The sequence below is a fragment of the Hippoglossus hippoglossus genome, chromosome 5, assembly GCF_009819705.1.
Source record: "Hippoglossus hippoglossus isolate fHipHip1 chromosome 5, fHipHip1.pri, whole genome shotgun sequence".
NCBI classification, from domain to species: Eukaryota; Metazoa; Chordata; class Actinopteri; order Pleuronectiformes; family Pleuronectidae; genus Hippoglossus; species Hippoglossus hippoglossus.
The window spans coordinates 28,092,829-28,115,584 of NC_047155.1; the positions used below are offsets into that span (position 1 = coordinate 28,092,829).

The window sequence follows — 22,756 nt, forward strand, 5'->3', positions numbered from 1 at the left end:
CAGTGAAATTATCTCAGACTTGAGGAGGAATTGCCACTAACAGCTTGACACTGGCTGTATGGGTGTTTGTGTATCTCCAGGTCAGGATTGTTGGGTCTGACTCAGATGTCCTGGGTGGATTTTCATCCCCACTCCACCCCTGCTTATGAGTCACTTACTGTAACTGAAGTACATAGAGTTCAAACACACTCCTCTTCTCAACCCGTTGTCTTTGTGTGAAGAGACACTGTGAACATCCCTGTGGTGATACTGATCCTTTAGAGTAAGTGGTTACAGACAAAGATTGTTGAACCTAAATGCAACAGAAACATAACCCTGTCTTCAGTGCTCCTTTAGAAGCTCTGCCCCCCCAAATTAATGGCTATGCATTGCCAAGGCAACGACACAACGGTGCGAAACATGGCATGACGTGAGGTGGATGAGAGAAGAAGACCTGAGAGTGCGGGAGGATGTGTCGATGTGCAGGAGTTTGGAAAGCTATAGAGGAGCGAGATTATGAATGGCCTTAAACATGAGGTGCTGAATCTGAAAAACAATGCGGTATCTGACCGGGAGCCAATGAACCTGCTGCTTAAGGAGTGATGTGATTAAGGGAGAGGGTTCTGAAAATGATCCGAGACAGAACCCTGGGGAACACCAGTAGTGACTGGAAATGGCTGGGATTTGAAAGATTTGAGTTGGATGAACTGCTTGTGGAAAGAAAGATATGATTTAAACCAGTCCAATCCAAACCAGTGTGTGATGCCAATGGAGGCTAGTCTGTCAAGGAGAATATTATTATTATTAGACACAAAGCCCTCAGATAGCTTTGTCTTGGTTTGAAATGGTCCTGCACTGGGTCTGGTACCCAAGGGTCACCGGCAAAAAAACGTAAATGAATAAATTTGCATGTACAGGCACATGCAAAACATGGGTCAGACCTAAAGTATGTTTTTTTTTCTGGAGAAATCTGAATTAAAAATGATTGTGCAGTGATTTGAACATTTACATAAGCTGAAGCCTATTGTCAGCCAGAGTCTAAATGAGTGTGTTGGCAGTGGACTGTGTTAAGGCAAGAGATACATCACATACATAGATTAAAGATACATCTCAACTGGCTTACCCTGATATATAATTCATTCCCCTTGATGAACACCAACAAGAACACTGTCTGTATTTTAACTAGCTGCTCCATTAGTCAAACCCATAAGTTCAGTTGTCAGACAGCACATCACACAAACAACTCATTAACAACTGCAACCAATTAGGGTTTTTACTCTAAGAGTCAGAAGTTAATCATTAACGGTGGTGTCAGTTTATTCCAGCCCCACTGTGATCCAATACAATACCCAAGAAATTAATCAAACTAATTTCTCTACAGAGTAGAGGTCGTTCTCTGTGACATGCCTGCATGTCTTCTGCTTTTGCCATCGAGCCGCCTCAGATCTTCTGTTTATATTCATGATATGCATACTGTATATACACAGCTGGCATCCCATGGTGGCACAAGTAACACATGCATATGAAACATCCTTACATCTTTCATGGATGAGAAACATAATGTATAAGTGAATATGAAACTATGTGTTAGTGTGTGTATACTGTGTGTGTCTGTGTTTTTGTGTGTATCTAGTATGCATCTGTGCACAGGTTGTTTGTGATCCTTTCCATGTGTGTGTGTTTACATTACTATGTTTATAAGGACCAATTTCAGTTTCAAGCCCTCATACTGGGAACATTTCTGCATTGTGAGAACTTTTTTGACACTCACAACTTGGTTTTAAAGCTAAACTGGATCAATCAACACAAGTGGTCAATGTCCTTTTATCTAACATTTAAACTGTGTGGAATTTATAATTTAATAATAATGCATGTAACCACTGTATAGCTGCTTAATGTACAAGTATAAAATCAGATTTTTGATTGTGTGAATGTCAATTTCATGAGACAAAGACAGGGGAGTGTGCGTGTGTGTGTGTGTGTGTGTGTGTGTGTGTGTGTGTGTGTGTGTGTGTGTGTGTGTTTCTCACCGAGCCACCTGGTTGATGACTGGGGAAAAGTTGGTGGGACCATACAGCTGAACTGTTCTCAGACTCTGGAAATATGCCTCTAGCACCCCGTCGATCCCCACACAGTTTGGGTTTTCTGTATTTGAGTTCTGCAAGAGAAAAAGTATGTAAACATGAGGCTAATGACATCAACAAAAAAAAGGTAGCTGCAGTAAGGAGTTACCAAGCCTGGAGTCTAATCAATGACAAAAGATTGGAGGTGGGGGTTGGAGCTACTTTTGCTTCATCTAAAATTGGATACTTCAATCAGTACACACACATATGTAGAACACTGTATGAGTCCACCGTATGCAAATCACTGTGGATGGTTGCATGGTGCCAATGGTAAGAGACAACAGAGGAAACTGCATCAAAAAGTACATCACCTGAGGTTGAGGACAACATAATATTCCCTATATTGCTGCTGGGAAAAAGTTTTGTGCAATGATGAACTGAAGGCTTGAGTATTTTGGATAAACACGCCTCACTACATATGGTGTAAACTGGACACTGCATACCAGTATTATCACTATGGAAATGGAGTATCACTGTTCATAGTCACTTCCCAGTTCTTATGTTTCGTCTAACAACAACTGAAGCTTTTGGCCACGTCTCTGTGCCTTTATGTACTGCGTTGCTGTAACATGATTGGCTGATTAGATATGTGAACTAATAAACAGCGCAGCGGTAACAAATGAAGTGGCCACTGACAGACACACAGTCAGAGTCTATGATTTAGATGAACATGTTTCAAATCTGTGAGAAGCCCTTTCATCTCCTTCAGTGGCACCATTATACCTCAAAGAGCTGTTAGTACCTTATCAACCCACTAGAGCACTGCGCTCCCAGAATTCAGGCTTACTTGTCGTCCCTAAAGTCTCTAAAAGTAGAGTAGGAGCCAGAGCTTTCAGCTATCAAGCTCCTCTCCTGTGGAATCATCTCCCACTTTCAGTTCGGGAGGCAGACACCATCTGTACGTTTAAGAGTAGGCTTAAAACCTTCCTTTACGATAAAGCTTATAGTTAGAGCCGGTCCAGGCTTGTCTTAGACCTGCTCTTAGTTAGGCTGCTATAGGTCTAGAAGATCGGGGGACACATGACACTCGGAGCTTCTCTTTCCAGCTTCTCCTTCCTCTTCTCAATCGTTATCACATCAAAGTAATTCATATCCCATCAATACGTGTTACTGACTTGACTTCTTCCCCGGAGTCCCTTTGCCTTATCATCCGCAGACCCAGGGCCGCGGCTGTGGCCACATCGTGGATTATGATCTGTGGATCGCGTATCAGAGATCGTACTGGTGGATCCAGTATGGCGGATTCTGCATCGTGCTGGCTGATCGTGATAATAAAGGCAGATCCTTTATCGTGTTGGCATCTGATAATGGTGGTGGACCACGACCGAGGTGGCAGCCGATGATGGATCCTAATGGCGGCAGTGGACAATGACTGTGGACTATAGTGGCATCCGATCTTGATGGTGGATCATGATCGTGGTGGCAGCTGACCATAGACTATGATTGCAGCAGGACTGCTCGATACATAGTATTTCTCCTCAGACACTTGACCATTAATGACATTAATCCACCAATTCACTGACCTTCAGTTATACTTCAAAATGTTTACCCTTATCAATGCTGCTAAAACCTTTATCTTGATGTTCTCCTTTACACTTGACATCCATTGCACTTCTGTCCGTCCTGGGAGAGGGATCCCTCACATGTGGCTCTCTCTGAGGTTTCTACGTTCTTTTTACCCTGTTAAAAGGATTTTTTAGTAGTTTTTCCTTACTCTTGTTGAGGGTTAAGGGCAGAGGATGTCACACAATGTTAAAGCCCTATGAGACAAATTGTGATTTGTGAATATGGGCTATACAAATAAAATTTGATTGATTGAAGTTGATTGAGTGTAAATAAAGATAAAGTTAACGTGGAAAAACTGAAGAATAATAGACATCTAAGACCTTTTAGTTCAGACAAATCCCCAAACACACAGTCGTGCCCTCACCTTCATTTTTTCTCTTTGAAATCCCTGCATCATTGTTGTAAATGTGTCATTCAGTTCATTCCTGTCAAATAGGCATTTAATCACTCATCCCTACAATACGGCTTCACCCCAGCCACGGTCAGAAACACACTTCAATCTATCTTTCTTAAGAATAAAGAACTCTCCTAAATCAGTATCATAGTAATGTTCTAACATCCTACATACAAGGATTCTAGACTAGAATAGCACTCCAGGGTGTATAACTCCAAGGCTGAACAATTCTACACATGATTGTCTAGTTCTTATATACGAATTGAAAAGAAGATCCTAGATCCACCCCTCAATCCACAGCCACACCAAAATTTAAAATAATCTTCTGAGGCCCATTCCCTCCATCAAGTTTAGAGGAAATCAGTTGAGTAGCATTAATGTATTCTTACAAACAAATAATCCAACAAACAGACAACACAATCTCATTGGTCTATGTAATAAATATAGTGGACCAGTATATTCATTGATGTGCAGAGCTCTCAGTAACTTCAAGACAAAACAGCCAAGCATCTTTCAATTGATTGTGCCACAACTAACATTCCCCTCACTTTTCATCCGGGCACACAATAAGGAGGAATCAGTCCTTCCTGATTACTTGGTGCAATGTCTAAAGTGAGCTAGACACTGGGCTTCATGCAAGACCATTTACATATTCTTATCCTAAATCTTTAGCCCAACATGTGCTCAAAGTTCATACACCAGCTTCTCCACACATGTATTGTAATTCCAGCATTTCAAGTTGATGAATGTCAGAGAATTGCATATTTGATCATTAATCAAAGGCCCAAATTGTAATGAAAAAAGAAACTAAGTTTAATGTTTTGTTGTAAAGTAAATTTAGCCCAAAAAGTCAAAATGCCAGTCCAATAAGAATGAACCATACAAATAATTCTTGTATAATGTATATAGTACAAAAATATATGTGTTTGTTGACTATTTTGACAGTGCACCGTGTTTGAAAATATTGTACTAACAGCAAATGATAAATAGGAAAATGAAACTTTGCAATGTTGCTGACTATCGTACGTATTGGGTTTCCTGAAATGACTGTTTTTCCTTGAACAGATACTTCTGTTGTTCACATATTCACAATGTGTGGTGAGCGAGCAGCTCCTCCATTTCTGCTATTCTCTGGATTTCTCTTGCAATTTTAATCCACATGCTGGCATTTTCAAATAGTCCACATGTTGTTATTTTCCCACTGTTTAGACATTTCAAATGCAAAACTTGAATAGAATTTGAGTATAGACAAAGACAGCTTAAGTATTTGTTTACCACAGTGACGGTCCCTGGTGGCTCTGTCCGGATTATCTTTGCATAATATTACTCATATTCAGACTGTGGAGAAACATTGCTATGCTGAATACAGTAGAATTATCCACCATGAATACAATATGCCTCTGTGCACAGTGCATCAAAATAATACAAACCCAACTGCTGCATGTCGACAGATTTCAACTACATTCAGCGTGTGTGCAACCTCAAATGGTGCTGACAGTTTATCAAAACACTGATACAGCCTCTGTTTACTGGGAACCATCCCCCCTGTTTCAAAGGCAGGTTCACACTCTGAGAGTCTTCTCTTCGTTATCTCTCTCCAAGATTACTTCTTAATTATTTCCTATGAGACTGAAGTTTTTCTTTAATGATATGGATTTCTTTAAAGTATCAAAAGTGGACTCAGAAGCCAGTGTTAATTAAGCTCTGAAACAGAGGAGTTCTGCAGCAGAAGCTCCAAGTTAATCAGTGTCAAGTAACTCTCATCAAAGACAAATATTTTATCTCATGTCCTTATGAAGGAGAGGCTGCTTCAAGGTACATTGACTCTTAATTTATTGCAAGTGTGAGCGGTTCAAAACTGCATATGTTCTTTATTAGGAGTTAATAAGCTGGTTCATAAATATTCTGACCCTTATATGAACCAGGGATATTAAGTAAAGGGGCTTAGTGTTAAAAACCAGCCTCACTTTCTCCTTTGGTGAACATCGGCACACATCTCACTGTTCCCATGATCTGTCATATGTGATCCATACATTAGAGACAAAGTATGATGACTTTTACATTTACATGATGTTGATGAAGTCAAAGATTGCTCGACATGCTTCAAGCATTTTCCAAACAATAAAGTGCTAATTAGAGTCGCATGACGCAGTGGGGGGATTTGTCACGCCGAGGTGAACCGTAATTGGGAGAGTTAATTGAGAGGCTGCTCATATGGAAATGAGCATCTAGACCAGCCAGATTCTGACGCTCTTGTCCACCTCTGACTTCTGATTGGGAGGGAGCCAGGAGGATCATGGGATTTTATAAACCTGATTAAAAATGACAGTTTCAGGTCAGAGAAACTCAGTCCACAAATGCAAGACCTAAGGCATTTCACCCACATTAAAAGCTGAGGCCATATTATCATCTTCTTGATATACAAATCCTACTATTCTTATCTTGAAGCGTTGGAACGGCAACAGATTAAATGTTTCTCTTCAACCCACTTATCTCCTCATTTCATTATCTGGTAAGAAAGTTGTTTCAAATCAAAGCATGAGTCATTCTTTCTTTAAAAAAAAGCCGTCTTCCTATATGCTATTGTTGCCTTCCTACTGACAATGCTAAGCTAAGCAGCGTCGCATCAAAATGTCTCCCTGTTCTGTGTTGTGTCAGTCTCATCTGTATTATTTCTCCATCAATGACACACCACCTCACAGACCACCACTTCTTTTCTCTTGATGTGCGGCGTGATTCATATTCTTCCTCCCACCTTTTGTCCCTCTCCTCTGCCTCAATCGTCCCCTTCACAAGAATACTCCGGAGTGCCTGCAGCCTGTGGGATTGTGCAACCTCTCCTTTCAATGACTGAGCAAGTTGTCCTGAGCTGAATAGCCGTGTGTTGTTAAGTGAAGTGCAGGGGGTAATTTGGCTTGTCCAGAGACATTATCCTTCTAATTTGAATGTTAATTAATGTTTGTTTGTGATCACTCACAATGAATGACTAAAAATACATTTGTGAAGAAACATCCTGGTTTCCCTGCAGGGACTGCAGAGTGGGTAAGGACTGTAGAAAACAAAGAAGAACATCTGACAGCTCACAGGCAAACGTTTCAAAGTTCATAGTAGGCCTTCAGCTTTTGCAAAGGCATCACATGGCATATTATGTAATAACTGTATACGTGCATGCATCAAATACGATGAAGGATAACAAGAATATACACAATAGGTGGAGTTCTCTTGTAAACAAACAATCTTCTTGACATGCCAGTGTGTAGCTCACTGGAAAAATACTAACTATTGACTGGAGTGTATATCACTTCAACACGTGTGACGAGAAAAAAACTAAACAGGGGCCGACTCATAAACACACTGTTCCATAGTGGAAATAGTCGTCAATAACTTTCACGTTCTTTAAGCTATTTTCACTCTGTGTGGTTGAGCTTATTTTTTATCATATGCATGACAAAATAAATGGTTAAATGACCTGACAAAGATTTTAAGTAAGCATTAAATACTGCATATATTCGCAGTAATATAAGGAAAACATTGCTAAAATGCCATTGACTGGTCCCAGTTTGCCGTATTTGAGTTGTCAGCCAATTCATGTCCAGCACTAGCAGGACAGCCAGGTCATGAATGAGCTTTGGTCGATCTCCTTGTAGCTCTACTTTGGTCTCCACCAACTCCTGAGAACAATATCTGTGCCAGTGCTCCGCTATGTTCCCCAGGTAGTTGCTTACTGTGTGTTTTTGATGCTGTTTTATCAGAACTCACTATAAAATAATGGCTGATGTAGTTATGGAAAAAGTTTTGATGGGTTTGGAAAAGCAAAGCAAAGATCCAAGGCAAAATAAAATGCCGAGCAGACCTAAGGAAGGTCAATTGTCCACTAAGAGCAATCTATTGGAGCAGTTGAAATAGAAAGCTCTCAGGTTAACCATCAGGCAGTAAACATCCTGGTTAAAAACGCTTACTGAAAAACCACTCAACATCACAAAAAACCAAGGAGGTTTATTATATAATGAAAATAGTGACTCAACAGTAATTGTCAGACCTTAAAGGCTCTCCCACTCTAATGTGTTTTTCTGCTTGATGCTTCTTTTTGCCTTGACTTGAGTGTTTGATTACACTTTTATTTTCAGCCTTGAAGAGAATCCAAAATGGACTCGGGCTCTACATCAGAGAGACCTTATATCTGACAGACACATGTCACATCCTGTGATTTAGTCAGAGCTGACCCGATAAATAAAACCTCCAATTTCAACTTGGCAAACCTGTTTCTATACTAAAAAAAACAGGTCATTGAAATAAGTACCAGTTAGGAGTAAGTCCCTATTGTCTAAATATCACAAAATGTCATGCACTTGTATTTAAACATTCACTTTCTCATAGGTCCTGTTCAGACCTGGTATTAACATCCATCCGGAGAGATCTGATCATAAGTGGACATCTCTAAAATCATGTACATAATTTCTGTACACAAAGACCAAATGATGCTGTATTTACCCAGGCTATACAGATATGTTGTCAACGTGTTTGTGTTGGTGTGTGTGTGTCTGTGTGTTGGTGCGAGCAAGAGATAGGGAGAGAGCAGAGTCAGTATGGCTGAGAGAATTAAGGTGCTAGTATGTAAATAAGGGGGGCAGGGACTTCCTGGTGTGGGGCACCAGCCAAATGAAAGTGAATTTAAGTTCTTACATTTTTATTGCAGATTTTCCACGGGACGCAGTAGGAAGTGATCGAGGATGACCGTACACCCGGGGCTTCTCCTGCTCTTGTAATGAGAAACAGAGGTGACTAACTGGATGTGGTGGAAGTAATGTATTTTACTGCTTCCCCTGTTTGCTGTTTCAAAGTGTCGGCACGGAGGTATGTGGACAAGGGTGGGGGTGCGAGACCTAAATCACCTCTCTGAAAATGCAATTGGCATGAAAGTTGCCATGGTCTCTTAGAGGCTACATTTTTGCAGCAGGCTTAGGCATTGCTCAGCAGCTCTATGCAGGCTACAGGATTGGCATATTGTGTGTTGTGTTGTTTTTGTTGAGTCTGGGCTCAGTTTGTTTGATAGCAGGTCAGAGGACGTCAGCTGAGTAGGCAGTTTTTCAATGTGGCTCAGGACACATTCGTGTTCACACTGCTATACGAATGTGGCCACATGCGTCTCAAACAACCTTTGGAATTTGGTCTGATTGATCTGATCTCAAGACGCATTGAGGACGCATTTGCGTGGGTTCCACACCTGTCACACTGACCACTTGTGATTGGATGATGTTGCATGTTAATACCAGGTCTGAACGGGGTCTTACTGTCTCTTACCAGGGGGAAGGCGTGAGAGATCTTGCCATCTGGGGGAAGTTTAGCTCCAAAGCCATATGCTGGGAAGAGTTTGTCGCTGTCGTAATCCTGAATGATCTCCCCTACAGCTTTTAGAGCCATGGCATATGCATTCATCTGGTATGGACTCATGTAGTGCAGTGAGGTGGGCTGGGATGGGTTCCCTGGAGAGAGAAAGCGTTCTTGTGATTATGGCACATCAATTAAAGCCACGTTTATTGATGCTACTCATGGCACATGGACAGAATTAGCCTATAGTGTCAATGAAATCAATATATTAATTGCTGTACACTCTGTAGCAGAGATGTGACCCTGTCTCCTATATGCAATTCTATACAACTAAAGTGCAACAACCAAAGCATTTTTTAGTAACGTAATTGAAAATAAATTACAAACATTTAAATGTTTAAAGACAACATATTTGTTCAAAATCTGATCTTACAGTACAAACCACTCTTAGTGACTACAGCAATATTAAACAGATCTATTTAGACTATTGCAGAAGCCTACTTGGTGAAAGTTAGTGAATGAGTTTGGTCTGGTTCGATACAGAGAATGTTCACAAAGACACAATATTTCCCTAAATTCAACCAAAAGCACAGAGAGGACTGCACGTGGATGCAAACCCTCATCTCTGGTGTAGCAGTTTGAATGTCCACTATCCACCCCAACAACCTCCTTGTGACTCAGCTGCCGTCAATAAATGTGGGATGGAGGCTCATTCAGAAACCTCTGAAGATAATCCAGACAGAGATCATTTCATATGAGCTGTTGCAGTTTAGTTGGATAGAAATATTTATTTTTCATAAAGGGGGACATATTATAAAGATATTACTTTTCAGTGCTCTATTTATTATTTCACTGGGGGGGCCACCAATGCAGAAAAATCACAGCAGGTCAGTTTTTTTGTGGGGCTGCCTATGTCTGAAAACATGTGCATCATGAGCCGTTAGATTTGGAGCCTTAATTCAATTAGACCAAACCCGCCGATCTCTGAATTTGCATCAAGTCTCCACCTACAAAGTCAGAGCTACCTTGGCAAATGTTCACCTTTTTCCCCCAATGTGCTGGATCTGTGCAAATAGGTGAAGTGAGCCAAGCACACAAAATGCTCTGTTGTTGGCTGCACAGAGGGGGACATTTCTTCACAACAATTCACAGTGGCCTGAGTTAATAAGTCAACGTCCCAGCTACAGTCAGGAAAGATCTGATAGCATGTGCAGGGAGTAAGGTGTTGCTTTGTCTGCTCTTCAGGAAGGTGATGAGCCTATTCCAGCTACACAACAGCCTCTCCACCTGGCTGAAGAGCGGACAAAGGCATCCTTAAATTCCCCGCTATCTCTTCCTCAGCCCTACAGCTCACTTGGGCACTGCCTCATGTCATTCACCAAGCTTCGATCCTGAGACACATACGCTTGCATTACTACTCAGTTCTTCTGACACACACCTTCCCACAGGTGCAGTGACTCGGTCTTATCTTCTCTACCTCCCTCCCCAGCAAACAACTTCATTCACTACAAAGCTCCATATAACCTATCTACTATATTTGTCACGCCATTTCATAGTTGCAGAATGTCTGTCACGGTCAGACAAGCCAGCGACAATGACAGCTGAAATCCTGCCTGTGGATCTGTGGCCTGTTAAAACATCCACAAAAATGGTTCATTAGCATGTAAAGGCACACATCCACAAAAAGGCCACTCAGAACAGGACTCTTCACACAGGTTTGAGGGTTGAGGGGTTGTTGCAGTACTTCATCATTTTGGTATTTTGACTAGAGTATATTTTATTAAGACCTTTAAAAATATGTCAAATTGTGGAAAAAATATCTACTTTTACTTTGTTTACTTTGAGCCCCACCTCAAAACACTACCATAGAGCCCTTAGGGGAAATGCCAGAAAATATTACATATGGTAAACATTGAAATATTACTTTTTTGGATGCTGTCACTAAAGTTCAGCATTTTCATGTGAAATCATTTGTTTGTGTCCTGCCACCACCACCAGCAACAACAAGAATACATATTTGGATGCATGTCATTCCCCACTTCTCTCCCTACATTTCTTGTGATCTCTCTTCTGCTGAGAGTCACTCCATGGTGGGCTCTCTGCATTAAGGGGATCGGGGCTGTGCTACATTTCAAATTTATTGATAGATTCATGTCTAGTGGGGAAAAAAAAATCATGTTTCATTACGGTTTCTCTGACGGCCAAGTTATGCAGAGATTTATAGACATTTGAATATGAACTTTAACTTGTGTTGTGAGGCATACTTTTCAAATTCACTGCAGCTGTATGTTACTATCTTTTACTTTGTTAACCCTCACACAGGGAGTGAAGATGGAAATTTCACCATATCTGCTGCATGCGTGTCCAATAATTCTATTTAATTTAATTTGAATTAATTTAATTCAATTTTGATTAGTTATAACATAACATTCCTTATCTCAACAGAGTAAAACATTAGAGAGCAAAACCCAACAGCTTAGGACTTTAATTTAGCAACAATTTAAGAAAACATCTGTCTTACATCAAAACTGTAAGACAGACTAATTGTCTTTTGTTCCTTTCTCGAATCTAAGAGGAGAACACAGTTGCTAATTAGAGTAAAGGGTACAGACACTTTGGGTGTCATAAGTGCATGTCCAATTTCATGCACATTCAGGCTAGACACTGTAGGTGTCTTTGATTGTCAGTTTTTTTCATTTTAACTGAACAATACATGTGTGGACACTTCGTGCATGCACAAAGAATAAATGATATCCTACCGTTGGATGCTGTGAAGTCTATGGCCACTGTGAAATTGAGTTGTGTCCTGGTGGGAGAGGGAGCACATCAGCATCAATCAAAACAGAGATATAAGGACTGTGCCTCCAGGTGGGAGCCTATTTACAGCTGCTCAGGCTGGAGTAAGAAACTCATCAACAGTTCACTACCTAAAACACAAGGCAGCTCTGTGATTCATATAATAACAGTTTTATGCCGATATTCAACATCTTTACAGTTGAATATTGAATGTTTAATTGTATATTTCAATAAATTACTTCCCTGTTCAGTTATACTTGCTGTAACATTTATTTCTAATATAAAGATCTAAATATTCTTTTACAGAAGAAAAACAGAAAATGACTTTTACATTTAGAAGCCCGGTAAACCTTTGCCTACTATTAAGTTGTGTTATATAGTTTTGAATAGAGTGGAAAATTGTTTATACCTGTGAAGAGATTGAAATTTTAATGAAAACTAGTAGTACATGTTAAAAACCCTGGAAAGACCAGCATTTAATAAACATTTTCTAATCAAGTTCAACTTAGACAAAGTTTGACCTACAAAACAAGGTTGGCATTTTTGACCTCTGAGGGAACTGAGTCCAAAATGGAGGAGGCTGTTGTATTTGACCTTCTGTTAGTGTAAAAACTGAAACATAAAGGATTTGCAACTGTGACAGGAATCCACGGTACAAATTTGTATTTGAGTTTATTAAACAACATTAGCTAGTTTTTCTTCGGATAGCTTTATTTTCTCTCAACAATACATTTTTATTGTATAAAACTTGTGCAATGGTGGAAAAAAAAGTACAAGGGGGAGTAAAAAGAGGAGTGGAGAAAAAATAGCTACATAACCAAGTCTCTAGGACCAAATATTTTGTGAAGATAAACAGAATGATTTTGGTATGACCAGGCTTTAACACAAGCAAAACCCTGGTCCTTTAGTTACTTGTCATAGACAGTGTGGCAGCAGTGTTTCACCAGGTAGCATTTATTATGTGGGTGTACACGTTATGCAAACATTAACTTTAATGTGATTTCAAGATCCCCCTCAGCACTGATGAAAGATTTAGAGAAGCTCTTACCCTCCTCTGATGAAGTCGACAAATGTGTATTCTGACTCCACTTTGAAAGACAGCAAGGTCACCTTGAGGACAGAGAGAGAGAGAGAGAGAGAGAGAGAGAGAGAGAAAGGTATGAGTGAAGAAGAAGAGACAAGCATTAGAGTGGAGAGAGAGCAGAGGCAGAGGTGGCTCATGGCAAACAGCATCTGTTTACTGCTCTGAAAAGGTACTGCTGCTGAGTCATGTCCATGAAAGATGTGACAGCTGCTGATGAAAATCACTCCAACAGGTCTTACCGTCCCTGAATTGATGTATTTCTTCTTCTTGCCTTTCTTTTTAGGATTTAAAACCTTTGGCCACAAGACAAGAAACAAGAAACAAGAAATGAGTTTGAGCAGAATTGTCAAGTCATTCTGTACATTGACTGTTCCTGTGAGGGATGACAATGTTATCACAGTACAAGGTAGTACTGATATTAATGTACACATTCAGGAGGACAGAGTTAAGGAGATAATCTGTGATTCCGTCTCCATTTATTTGCTGAAATAGTTGCTCAGCAAAACAACAACAACAACAACATCTCTATTTTACCTCGTAGACATTGAACTGACTTTGGCCTCTGGACAGTTCTCTGTAGCTGGTAGTGAACTCCCCGATAAAGTCATGACTGGAAGAAAGACAGGGATAGATAAAGTGTCTACATCTGCTTTTACATGATAATTCAATGCTCAGTAGTGTTTTGGTTATTGTCTCAGTAGCATCTCAAATCAACAGCTTTACTTTGAGATTGTACAATAAATATGGTGTGGGAAAATTGTCAGTACACTGTCTTTGTACAACAACATGAACACTTAGTGGATGTTTTGAACACATGGAGAGAGAAACTGTATTGACTAAGGGCGGCTGTGGCTGAGGGGGTTAGGACCTCTAACCAGAGGGTCGGCGGTTCAATCCGAGTCCTCCCCATTTAGCATTGATTGGCCTTTGGCAAGATACTGAACCCCAAATTGCCCCTTCTCATTGAGAAAGTGCTGTGCATTGATGCACTGTATGAATGGGTGAATGGCAAACAACTGTACTATATCATTTACCATAGTATTTGGCCACTTGAGGTCTGACTACTTCCATTTGAACAGTATTCACTTTGTAGAAGCCCACTTGGTAGCAAAGCTGTGGTCAGCTAGATTGGTCAGTTTACCCCATTCTTTCTGGGTCTGCCAGGAGGAATGTCAAGCTTCAGATTAGATGGGAAGTGTCTGTGAGCTGTCGTCTTTAGGTCTCTCCAAAGATGTTCTGTGGGATTCAAGTCTTGGCTTTGTCTGCGTCTGGGTCCCTGAGTCACTCCTGGGTTGACTTTGTTGATTGCTTTTGCTCATTGTAATGCAGAGAGCTCAACTGTCACCTGAGTCCAAAAGTCTCAATGTCTGTCTAATCAAACCAGAGGAATCATTTCCCCATGCTCTGAGAATCCTTAAAATGGTGTTGGGCAAACTCCCAACTTATTCAGTTTGTCTTCTGCAAGAAGTGTGCAGAGATGGTTGGCAGATCACTAACTAAAATTCACTTTTTTCCACAGCTGATTGAAGTTATTCTAGATAACACCTCTAGTCACCTTGCAGACAGGAGTGGTCATATCCTATATACTCGTGCTGTGGTTGATGGTTGAACCCAATTACACACCATAGAGGGTATGTCAAATGATATTCTGTAATAATGTAATGAGCAAGGTGTTCCATTTCCTGATTCAGCACCAGCAAAAAACATATTGTCATTTGACTTTGTTTATTTAAAGCCATTTTCATATTGAACAATCTCAGAAATGGTGTGAAACAATACTGATGCTGCTACAAGGTTGGGACTTTCTTTTCAAGGTCTCTGAAAGCAAGGCACTTTTATGCCTTATATGGTATATGGGGGCGATAATCGTGCTAATTTGCTATCCCTGTGCCAATATTCTCAATATGCACAGGAGGAATTCATCGTCTTTACACAGGTCAGTTACACACTTTTCAAAAACTAGAAGCTTCTTACATGAGGCCACAGAAAAGGGTCTGAATACTGTTGGAAGTTGGTTTTGTCACTGAGTGAAGACTCTTTTCTGCTCCTTTCATCCTATTAAAATGAAATGAGTTGCATAACAGTGTTGTATCAGTTTTATTCACAAGACGAACATTTGCAGGTGGAACTAAATGGAAATGTGTGACTGTGTTATCTCAACATTCTAAATTGCAACACCAAGCCTAGAAGTGGCCCTTGTTATTCCATATATATTTAAAGCCAGGTCTATCACTTTTATGTAAGATAACAGTGATTCATTCAGTGACCATGTGTGTGGTCATATTAACTCTGTAGTGCAATAAAAATTAGTCTCCATTGCTGAGACAGCTGCGTGACTGCTCATGTGGTTATTGATTTCCTTCTCAGTTCATGCCGTTAATTCTTTTTTGTATCTTGGAACATTTTATCAAATCAGGGTAATTCCTTTAATATCCTTTTTCTTGTGGGTGACTTTCAAACCAATTTATTTGTTCCCTCATGGCCACCAAATCAATCATCTATTAAATATAAAGTATGTACGCTGTATATGCTCATTTCCATTGTTGCCTGTTAAGCCATTTTCAGACATGAACTCTGGAAAATGTCCGCACATTTGGATCTGCAAATTCTTTTTGTGTGAGTTTGCCTTTCATCCATGAATAATGCAGCTGGAGATTCTCCACTGAGACGCTTTCACAACAACACAGAAATCTCAGCGTTCAAATGGGGGCTGGTGCAGCAGACGGAGCCAGGACGTAAGTGGCTCTGATGCTTTAATTCCGCTGCGGAGATCACAGACATGTTTTGGTTCACGGCACATTGAGACTGGCGCTGGCCATTGGGCTCTGTGAACATCTCCATTGGTGTCCTCTATGTGTACGGCACCGCTTTTTCACCATAAGATATTCGTATTCTTTTCGTGTTTTTTTCATTTTTGCACGTCACGTGTTAGAAACATCATCAACTCACAGACTCGCTTGCGGTGAATGCTGCAGAATATCTCCTGCTGTTTTCGCACATGTTCTCATTTGGACATTTTCCTGAGCTTCTACAAGGGGGCTGGCAGAAGAATCTCCGGACAAAGTCCTGAGCCTCTCACTCAGACATTTGTGTTCTCACATATACCTCCAGAGAATATCAGGAGATTATCCAGAGTTCAGTGCATGTCTGAAAGCAGCTTTATTGATGCTCACCCAAACAATCACACTTTTTCTGCTGCAATTGTGAAACCCTAGGTTGCCAACAGGATGTGTTTGATCCAGATCTTACATCCACAAAGTTCTCTGTGCTGACTGTCCTACAGCTTCTATTAGATTCACCCTTAAATGTTATTCATAATATTGCAGGACATTTGCAGGAATCACAGTTGCAACCGGATTACATGATCTAATGAGGATATGTTGTTCATTTACATATTGGGCAAGTCCCAAATGCAGTAATACTGATCAGTAAAATGTTAACAGACATCATATTTGTTTTCACCAAAATATCTAATCTTGCAGTACAATACAATACATCCATGCATGTCATACACTGTCGACCGCACCCCACTCAGAAGCGAAGTGCTTGCATTCCATTAATAATCAATCAATCAATCAATACAATTTTATTTGTATAGCCCATATTCACAAATCACAATTTGTCTCATAGGGCTTTAACATGGTGTGACATCCTCTGCCCTTAACCCTCAACAAGAGGAAGGAAAAACTACTAAAAAATCCTTTTAACAGGGTAAAAAGAAGGTAGAAACCTCAGAGAGAGCCACATGTGAGGGATCCCTCTCCCAGGACGGACAGAAGTGCAATAGATGTCAAGTGTAAAGGAGAACATCACCAAGATAAGAGTATTTACAGCCTTGATTAGAATAAACACTTTGTAGCATAATGGAAGGTCAATGAATTGATGGATTATTGTCATAATAAATACAATTTCAAACTAGGGAGTGCCTCGCCTCATTTTATTTTGGCGCCCTTGCTTGGACAAACAAAGCTAAAATTAGCTCACTCGGGAAAGTCTGAAATAAACATTAGCATTTCAGGTGACAGTAACCCAGAACAGCTTGGGTCACAAACATGTGGTCAAGGGTGGTTAGTCCATCCACGTTACTATGAATGTGATTTGCATTATAACATAGAATAACATATGAAGTCACAGGAATGTATGGAGCTCTCATATATATATATATATAATATATAATATATCTAACTTCTTCTATCACTGCTGGAAGTTAAAATTAATTACTAACTATTTTGCATGCCCACTTACACAAATACTGTATAAATCAAATCACCAATAAAGTACCAGTATTGTCAATTAGCAAGAACAATCCAAGCATCTCCTCTAGATAAAAGCTCCTTTTACCTAAATGATTATATAAAATTAAATATAAATTCAGCTTCATCTTGTTTCCAATGATAAACCTGTAGTCGAGGTTGTAGATCTGTACTGATAACTATCACTTTCTCATGGGCAACAAACAGCTGTCTGAAAGTGTGTGTTTTGTTAACCCACTGCAACCTTCTCCACAGGATTCACTGGTCGTACCTCACACTTAGTACTAGCAAAAAACAAAAGGTGAAAAGGTGGTTTTGAAGTTGTGGCTCAGAGACTGGAGAATTTTCATCTTGCACTTCCTTCTCACCCTGTGTGATCTTGTGTCTGTAATCTTCTGTCTTTTTAATGTCTTTCAGTTACTTATATTATGACATTTGCTTTCTTTAATTACTACTTTTATGGTGGTGCCTTTATGAATAAGCACTTTGTGAAAGGTGCTGCAATAAATAATTAAATGAACTGAAACTAAACCACATCACTTAAATTTTTCCTATGCCTTCGCCACAATTACTAGGGGCGCTTGAGGTTACCTAACAATAAAACGTATCCATGGGTTGTAAAAAGTTGCACACTGCAGAAAAATAAATAAAATTACGTTTCCAGTTGAAGGTCAGTCCACTTGCTCTGTGCTAGAATAAAAATCCATCCCTTAAATCTTCTCCTCCTGACAGGATCCCTCAGAGAAACGTTTTATGAGTTCAACATATTTTTTTTCATCTGCAAAAGAGAAACACCCCTCCAGCATCACCAGCCTGCTAAATATCAACTCCCACAGATCATCTCTGCATCTCAATATATCACCACCTGAAGCAGTGCATGACACCAACTCTGCCTGTGTAGTGCTGCTATTTATATATTTATATTAGAGGGGAATCCTCAAGGTGCAAACAACGTCCGTCTCCCAGAGGGGGAAGGAGGATAAGATACAAGAACAAGACGAGGAGAGGAAACAGTAACAAAGGAGATATTAAGGTTAAGTAATATACAGGAGAAAGAGAAGTTAGGCATTATTAATAAAGCAGATTGCAACATTTGTCCTTCACCGTGCTGACCGCTTTTCCAAGATGGCAACCTTTATGTGCTCTGTAAATACTCAAACTGCCACCATTGGTGTTAGCAACCATGTGTCGAAGAACTACGCTTCTGCAAACTAATCTGGAACAGCAAATAAGTTGTGAAAGAAACGTCATTTCAATTAGGTTACATTTTAATGTTGACATAAAAAATAAACAGTACTTTTTCTGGCAAAAGGTAAAAACACTCATACAAAATAGCTATTGTACTTCAGGGTCAGATTTTAGCAAAAAAAAAAATGCTCTGTTTTTCTGAGATAATTATCTCGGATATTCCAACCATAACAATATAATAACGTTTTATAAATACTGCACGACATGATTATGTATAGTAAATATTATGAATTTTATGGGGATATGATAGATAAAGGAAATATAGTTTTCATTTTTGTCCATTATTCAAATATTTCGTTTGTTAGTCTTTTGTAGTTCACTGTTATTTATACAGAAGGAGAGTCTGACAGTTTTAAGCGACGCTATACGTCATGGCGCTAATACAAGAAACGTTGCCAAACAAAAGACTGTCTAAGAGTGCAGCAGTTACATGTAGCACGCTGAACAAGGGCTCTATGTGAAACGTCCATGCAAAATGTAACTTCATCAAAATACTAGATTACAATTATCTCAGAAAAACAGAGCCTTTTTATTTTATTTTTTTAAATGAGAACTTATCCTGGAATTTCCGAGATAATTATCTCAGAAAAAGTGAATGCAATATGCTTCCGTAGGGTTGTTATGACTTGACAAATACAACTGTATGTAAATTAACATTACATTAAAGGAAATGTAATCCAGTCACGATTGTTTTTTTGGACCAATAACAATTTAAACCCATTTGTTATTGCAGATTCATTGTATGAATAAATGTATAGGCTTGCACCAACAGTGGAGCAATGTATTTGAAAGCTGGCTTTTTTCTTGTGCTTTGTAAAAGACTTAAGCTTTGTGAAAGATATGACCCTAAAGTGTGGATGTGGGTGTTGCCACTGCTGTAACCTGTCGTGAGAGAAGATTGATAAACGACCTCTTGTGATCTCAAGTGCTCAGAAGCTGCGAAAACAGCCAGAGAAAACAAAAGAAGAGAGTAAAGTGAGAAACAACTGAGACTGAGATTCTGCTCTTACAAATCCACGCCTGTGCTCTGAGACATTAACTTGCAGACAGAATAGTGCTCAGAGGATTTTCTGTGCTCACACTTTTGTCTTCAGTCTGCTTCCACATCCTGTGTTGCACCCAACAGTGTACTACTGTAGGTAATAATACTTTTTGAGCGAATACTACCATGAGTGTTGTCCCCTTGAAAGATGCTTCATAAGTCCCTCTCTGGTGAAAATAAAGTTTCTAAACATGTTCATATTTTCCCAATATGTCTTTTATATGATAAAAACGTAATTTGAGTGAAGTTATCCGTCTTCCATTGGCTGAGCATTTTGGCCTTGAAACAAGGGTTGGTAAGCCTGGACAATCTACCAAGAGCAGGCTACACTGAGGTCTGAGTGAACTGATTGGTTGTGTTTATTAGTCCTGCGAGGGCCACAGACATCGTCTTTATTTTCCTTTTTTTTCATAATTTATGGAATGCTAAAGAGGATTTCAATAAATAAGATAAAGGAATTATCATCTCTACCTTCGACACTGCATTAAAGAAATGTCAGTCAAAATGAACAAATTCAAACAGTCAGGGTTTGTGATGTCACAAACCTAAGAAACCAATCCTGTCACTTTAGAAAGAAGAAAGGTAGGGAACCGATGAATGGGCAGGGCTATGTCAGCATATTCATAGATCCCAGTCACGAAATGTGGAGTTCCATTAAAGCCATTTTGAGACCATGACGGAATGTTTTCACGACAAACGATAAACATTTAATTTTGAGGAACAAAAAGCTTTTAGTTGGGGTGTAATAAGATAAAGGAGTGGGAATCCAAGCGTGTAATTTCATGTCAAACAATTCCCTCTTTCTGTCTGTCACAGTACAGTGCTGCTATGATGATAAATAATTGGCACCTCTACTATTTTGCCAGACAGTGTCAGGCTGAAATACTGTGCTGGGACAGACAAACTGCAGATTTGCAGAAATGGGATTTGGCGAGTCCGACCAGGGATCTGTACAAACACAGCAGGAAGTGATATCTAGACTGAACTTCATGAAAAGTCAGACATGGCCAGAAAATCCAATTAAGCCCACAAATCTTTCAGTGAAAAATAGAAGCCTGTGTCAGCACCAAGGTCTGCTCTCATAAATTCTGACCTCCTATCCACTGCAACCTTTCACCTTCAAGTTGTTTGGGATTCATCACTCAGTGAGTGCCAGGTGGGTGGAGCCCTCCTGGGGTCAGACAGAGCAGGACGTGACATTTTGAGGGAAATAAAAACAGAAGAAGAAAACAAGAGAGATAGTGAGCAAGAGAACGTACCTCCCGTCTCGGTCCCAGTCATACACGTCCACCTTCACTGTCCTGAGGGAGGTGAGATGGGGGAACCGGGGTGAGACAGACAGGTGGAGTCACAGACAGACATGGAAATGTAAAGGAGAGAGATCAACTCATGGAAAGTTAAGCCAGGAAGTAAATCAAGTATGTATCCAATTTTAAAATCAACATTTCAGAATTTCAAATTGACATCCATTTAATAATTACAAAGTTACACCTGTTTTCCTGCATGTCAGCAAGTCGTTTTCAAGGATGGACTCTTTTCTAATTGTCTGGTGATCTCAAAAAAGTATCTCGTTTTGTTTTTGAATGAACCTGCCTCTCTGAGTTTAGAACCAGTTTGTTATGTTTGGAAATGACTCTTAAGAAATGATATTAAAACACTGTTGGATATGAATTCAAGATAACCAAACACTATCTAAATGACCTACATATGAGCTATTATTAGGTAAGGATCGGTACACTCGTGGTAAATGTTTAGAATAATGGTCATTCTAAATTATCACTACTGCAGACATCCAAAAGTGATCAATTATTGCCCCAAAAAAATAATTGCTGTAGAGAAAAACTACAATTCAATACATTAGTAATCTATGAACATAATAAGCAAGTGTTTCTGTGTTTAGACTTTTCAGGCCAGGTATCAAAAGTTTATTCTGGATTGATTGGTAATGCCAAAATTCATGAACTACCTTCACCGGCAATAAGGATTCAAGGTTCACATCAAGCAAATTGTTGCTCGGAGGACAGTTGAAAGACAGCTGCCCCCTCACGTCCTTCGCACCAGGTAATGACAACATATTTTCATTACATGCTGTTACTTCAGCTGTCTATTACCTGAAATAATGAAGCACAATCCCAAAACTCTGGAGAAAAAGAATAAAGAATGAGCTCCATGGGTCATGAACAGAGGAGTACTATACGCTAGACGTTTGTCATCAGTATCTATTGTTGCGTGATGGGAGACCCCGGGGTTGGTTGTTAGGGAGAAATGCTTCCATGAAGAGGGATGATGAGGAAGGGGGGCAGGGATTTATGCTACACAACTTGTCACTTCTGCAACATTTGCAAATTGCAGCTTTGTTCACGAAAAAATATTATAGACAAAGTCAGATTACACCAATCTTATAAAATTGACTGAGATAAAGTTTAAAGAAAGACACCGATGTTTTGTCGGATGTATCCAATAATAGAAAAAATCGAATGCCGCTAATTGATATGTGTCCTTGGCTCTGGTGCTCCACAGCAAACACTGTGAGGGCTTCAGGATAACACTTGGCCTTTGTGATAGCAGGTCAATAGCATAATGGAATTTGAAATGAAAGTGGGGTTTACATATCATATCGTTAACCCCTGAACCCTGATTGTTATGCAGCTACTTTGTCTCTGAATACATTAAGCCCCAAACCCTTTCTCAGTATTTTCTGATTTTCCTACTCTCTCCATCTCCTTTGGTTCCTGTCAATCTTGGCGCACAAATGTATGGTTATATTTGAAAAAGGAAATTTAACAGTTTCCTACAGCAATGGGACACTGTGGTTTTTAGCCAACATTTATCAAATAGAAGAAAATAGTGCTTTGAGGTACCATTTTTGGTGTCAGGTTATACATTTGGTGCTCTATTGAGTGGCTTAAATATATTTGTGTCACTGTTGCTGCATTGCCTCCA

General features: G+C 39.7%; 1 protein-coding gene across 1 annotated transcript in view; it reads right to left on the reverse strand.

The window, feature by feature from the left end:
• LOC117760922 (copine-9-like) overlaps window positions 1-22,756 on the reverse strand; it is a 175,189-nt gene that overhangs the window by 15,786 nt on the left and 136,647 nt on the right. Inside the window, exons 10-16 of the mRNA XM_034584341.1 lie at window positions 21,073-21,114; window positions 13,805-13,880; window positions 13,510-13,563; window positions 13,235-13,296; window positions 12,150-12,196; window positions 9,364-9,545; window positions 2,010-2,137 (exon numbers count right to left, since the gene is read on the reverse strand). Of these exons, the coding sequence (XP_034440232.1) occupies window positions 2,010-2,137; window positions 9,364-9,545; window positions 12,150-12,196; window positions 13,235-13,296; window positions 13,510-13,563; window positions 13,805-13,880; window positions 21,073-21,114 (591 nt within the window). The remainder of the gene's footprint in view (window positions 1-2,009; window positions 2,138-9,363; window positions 9,546-12,149; window positions 12,197-13,234; window positions 13,297-13,509; window positions 13,564-13,804; window positions 13,881-21,072; window positions 21,115-22,756) is intronic.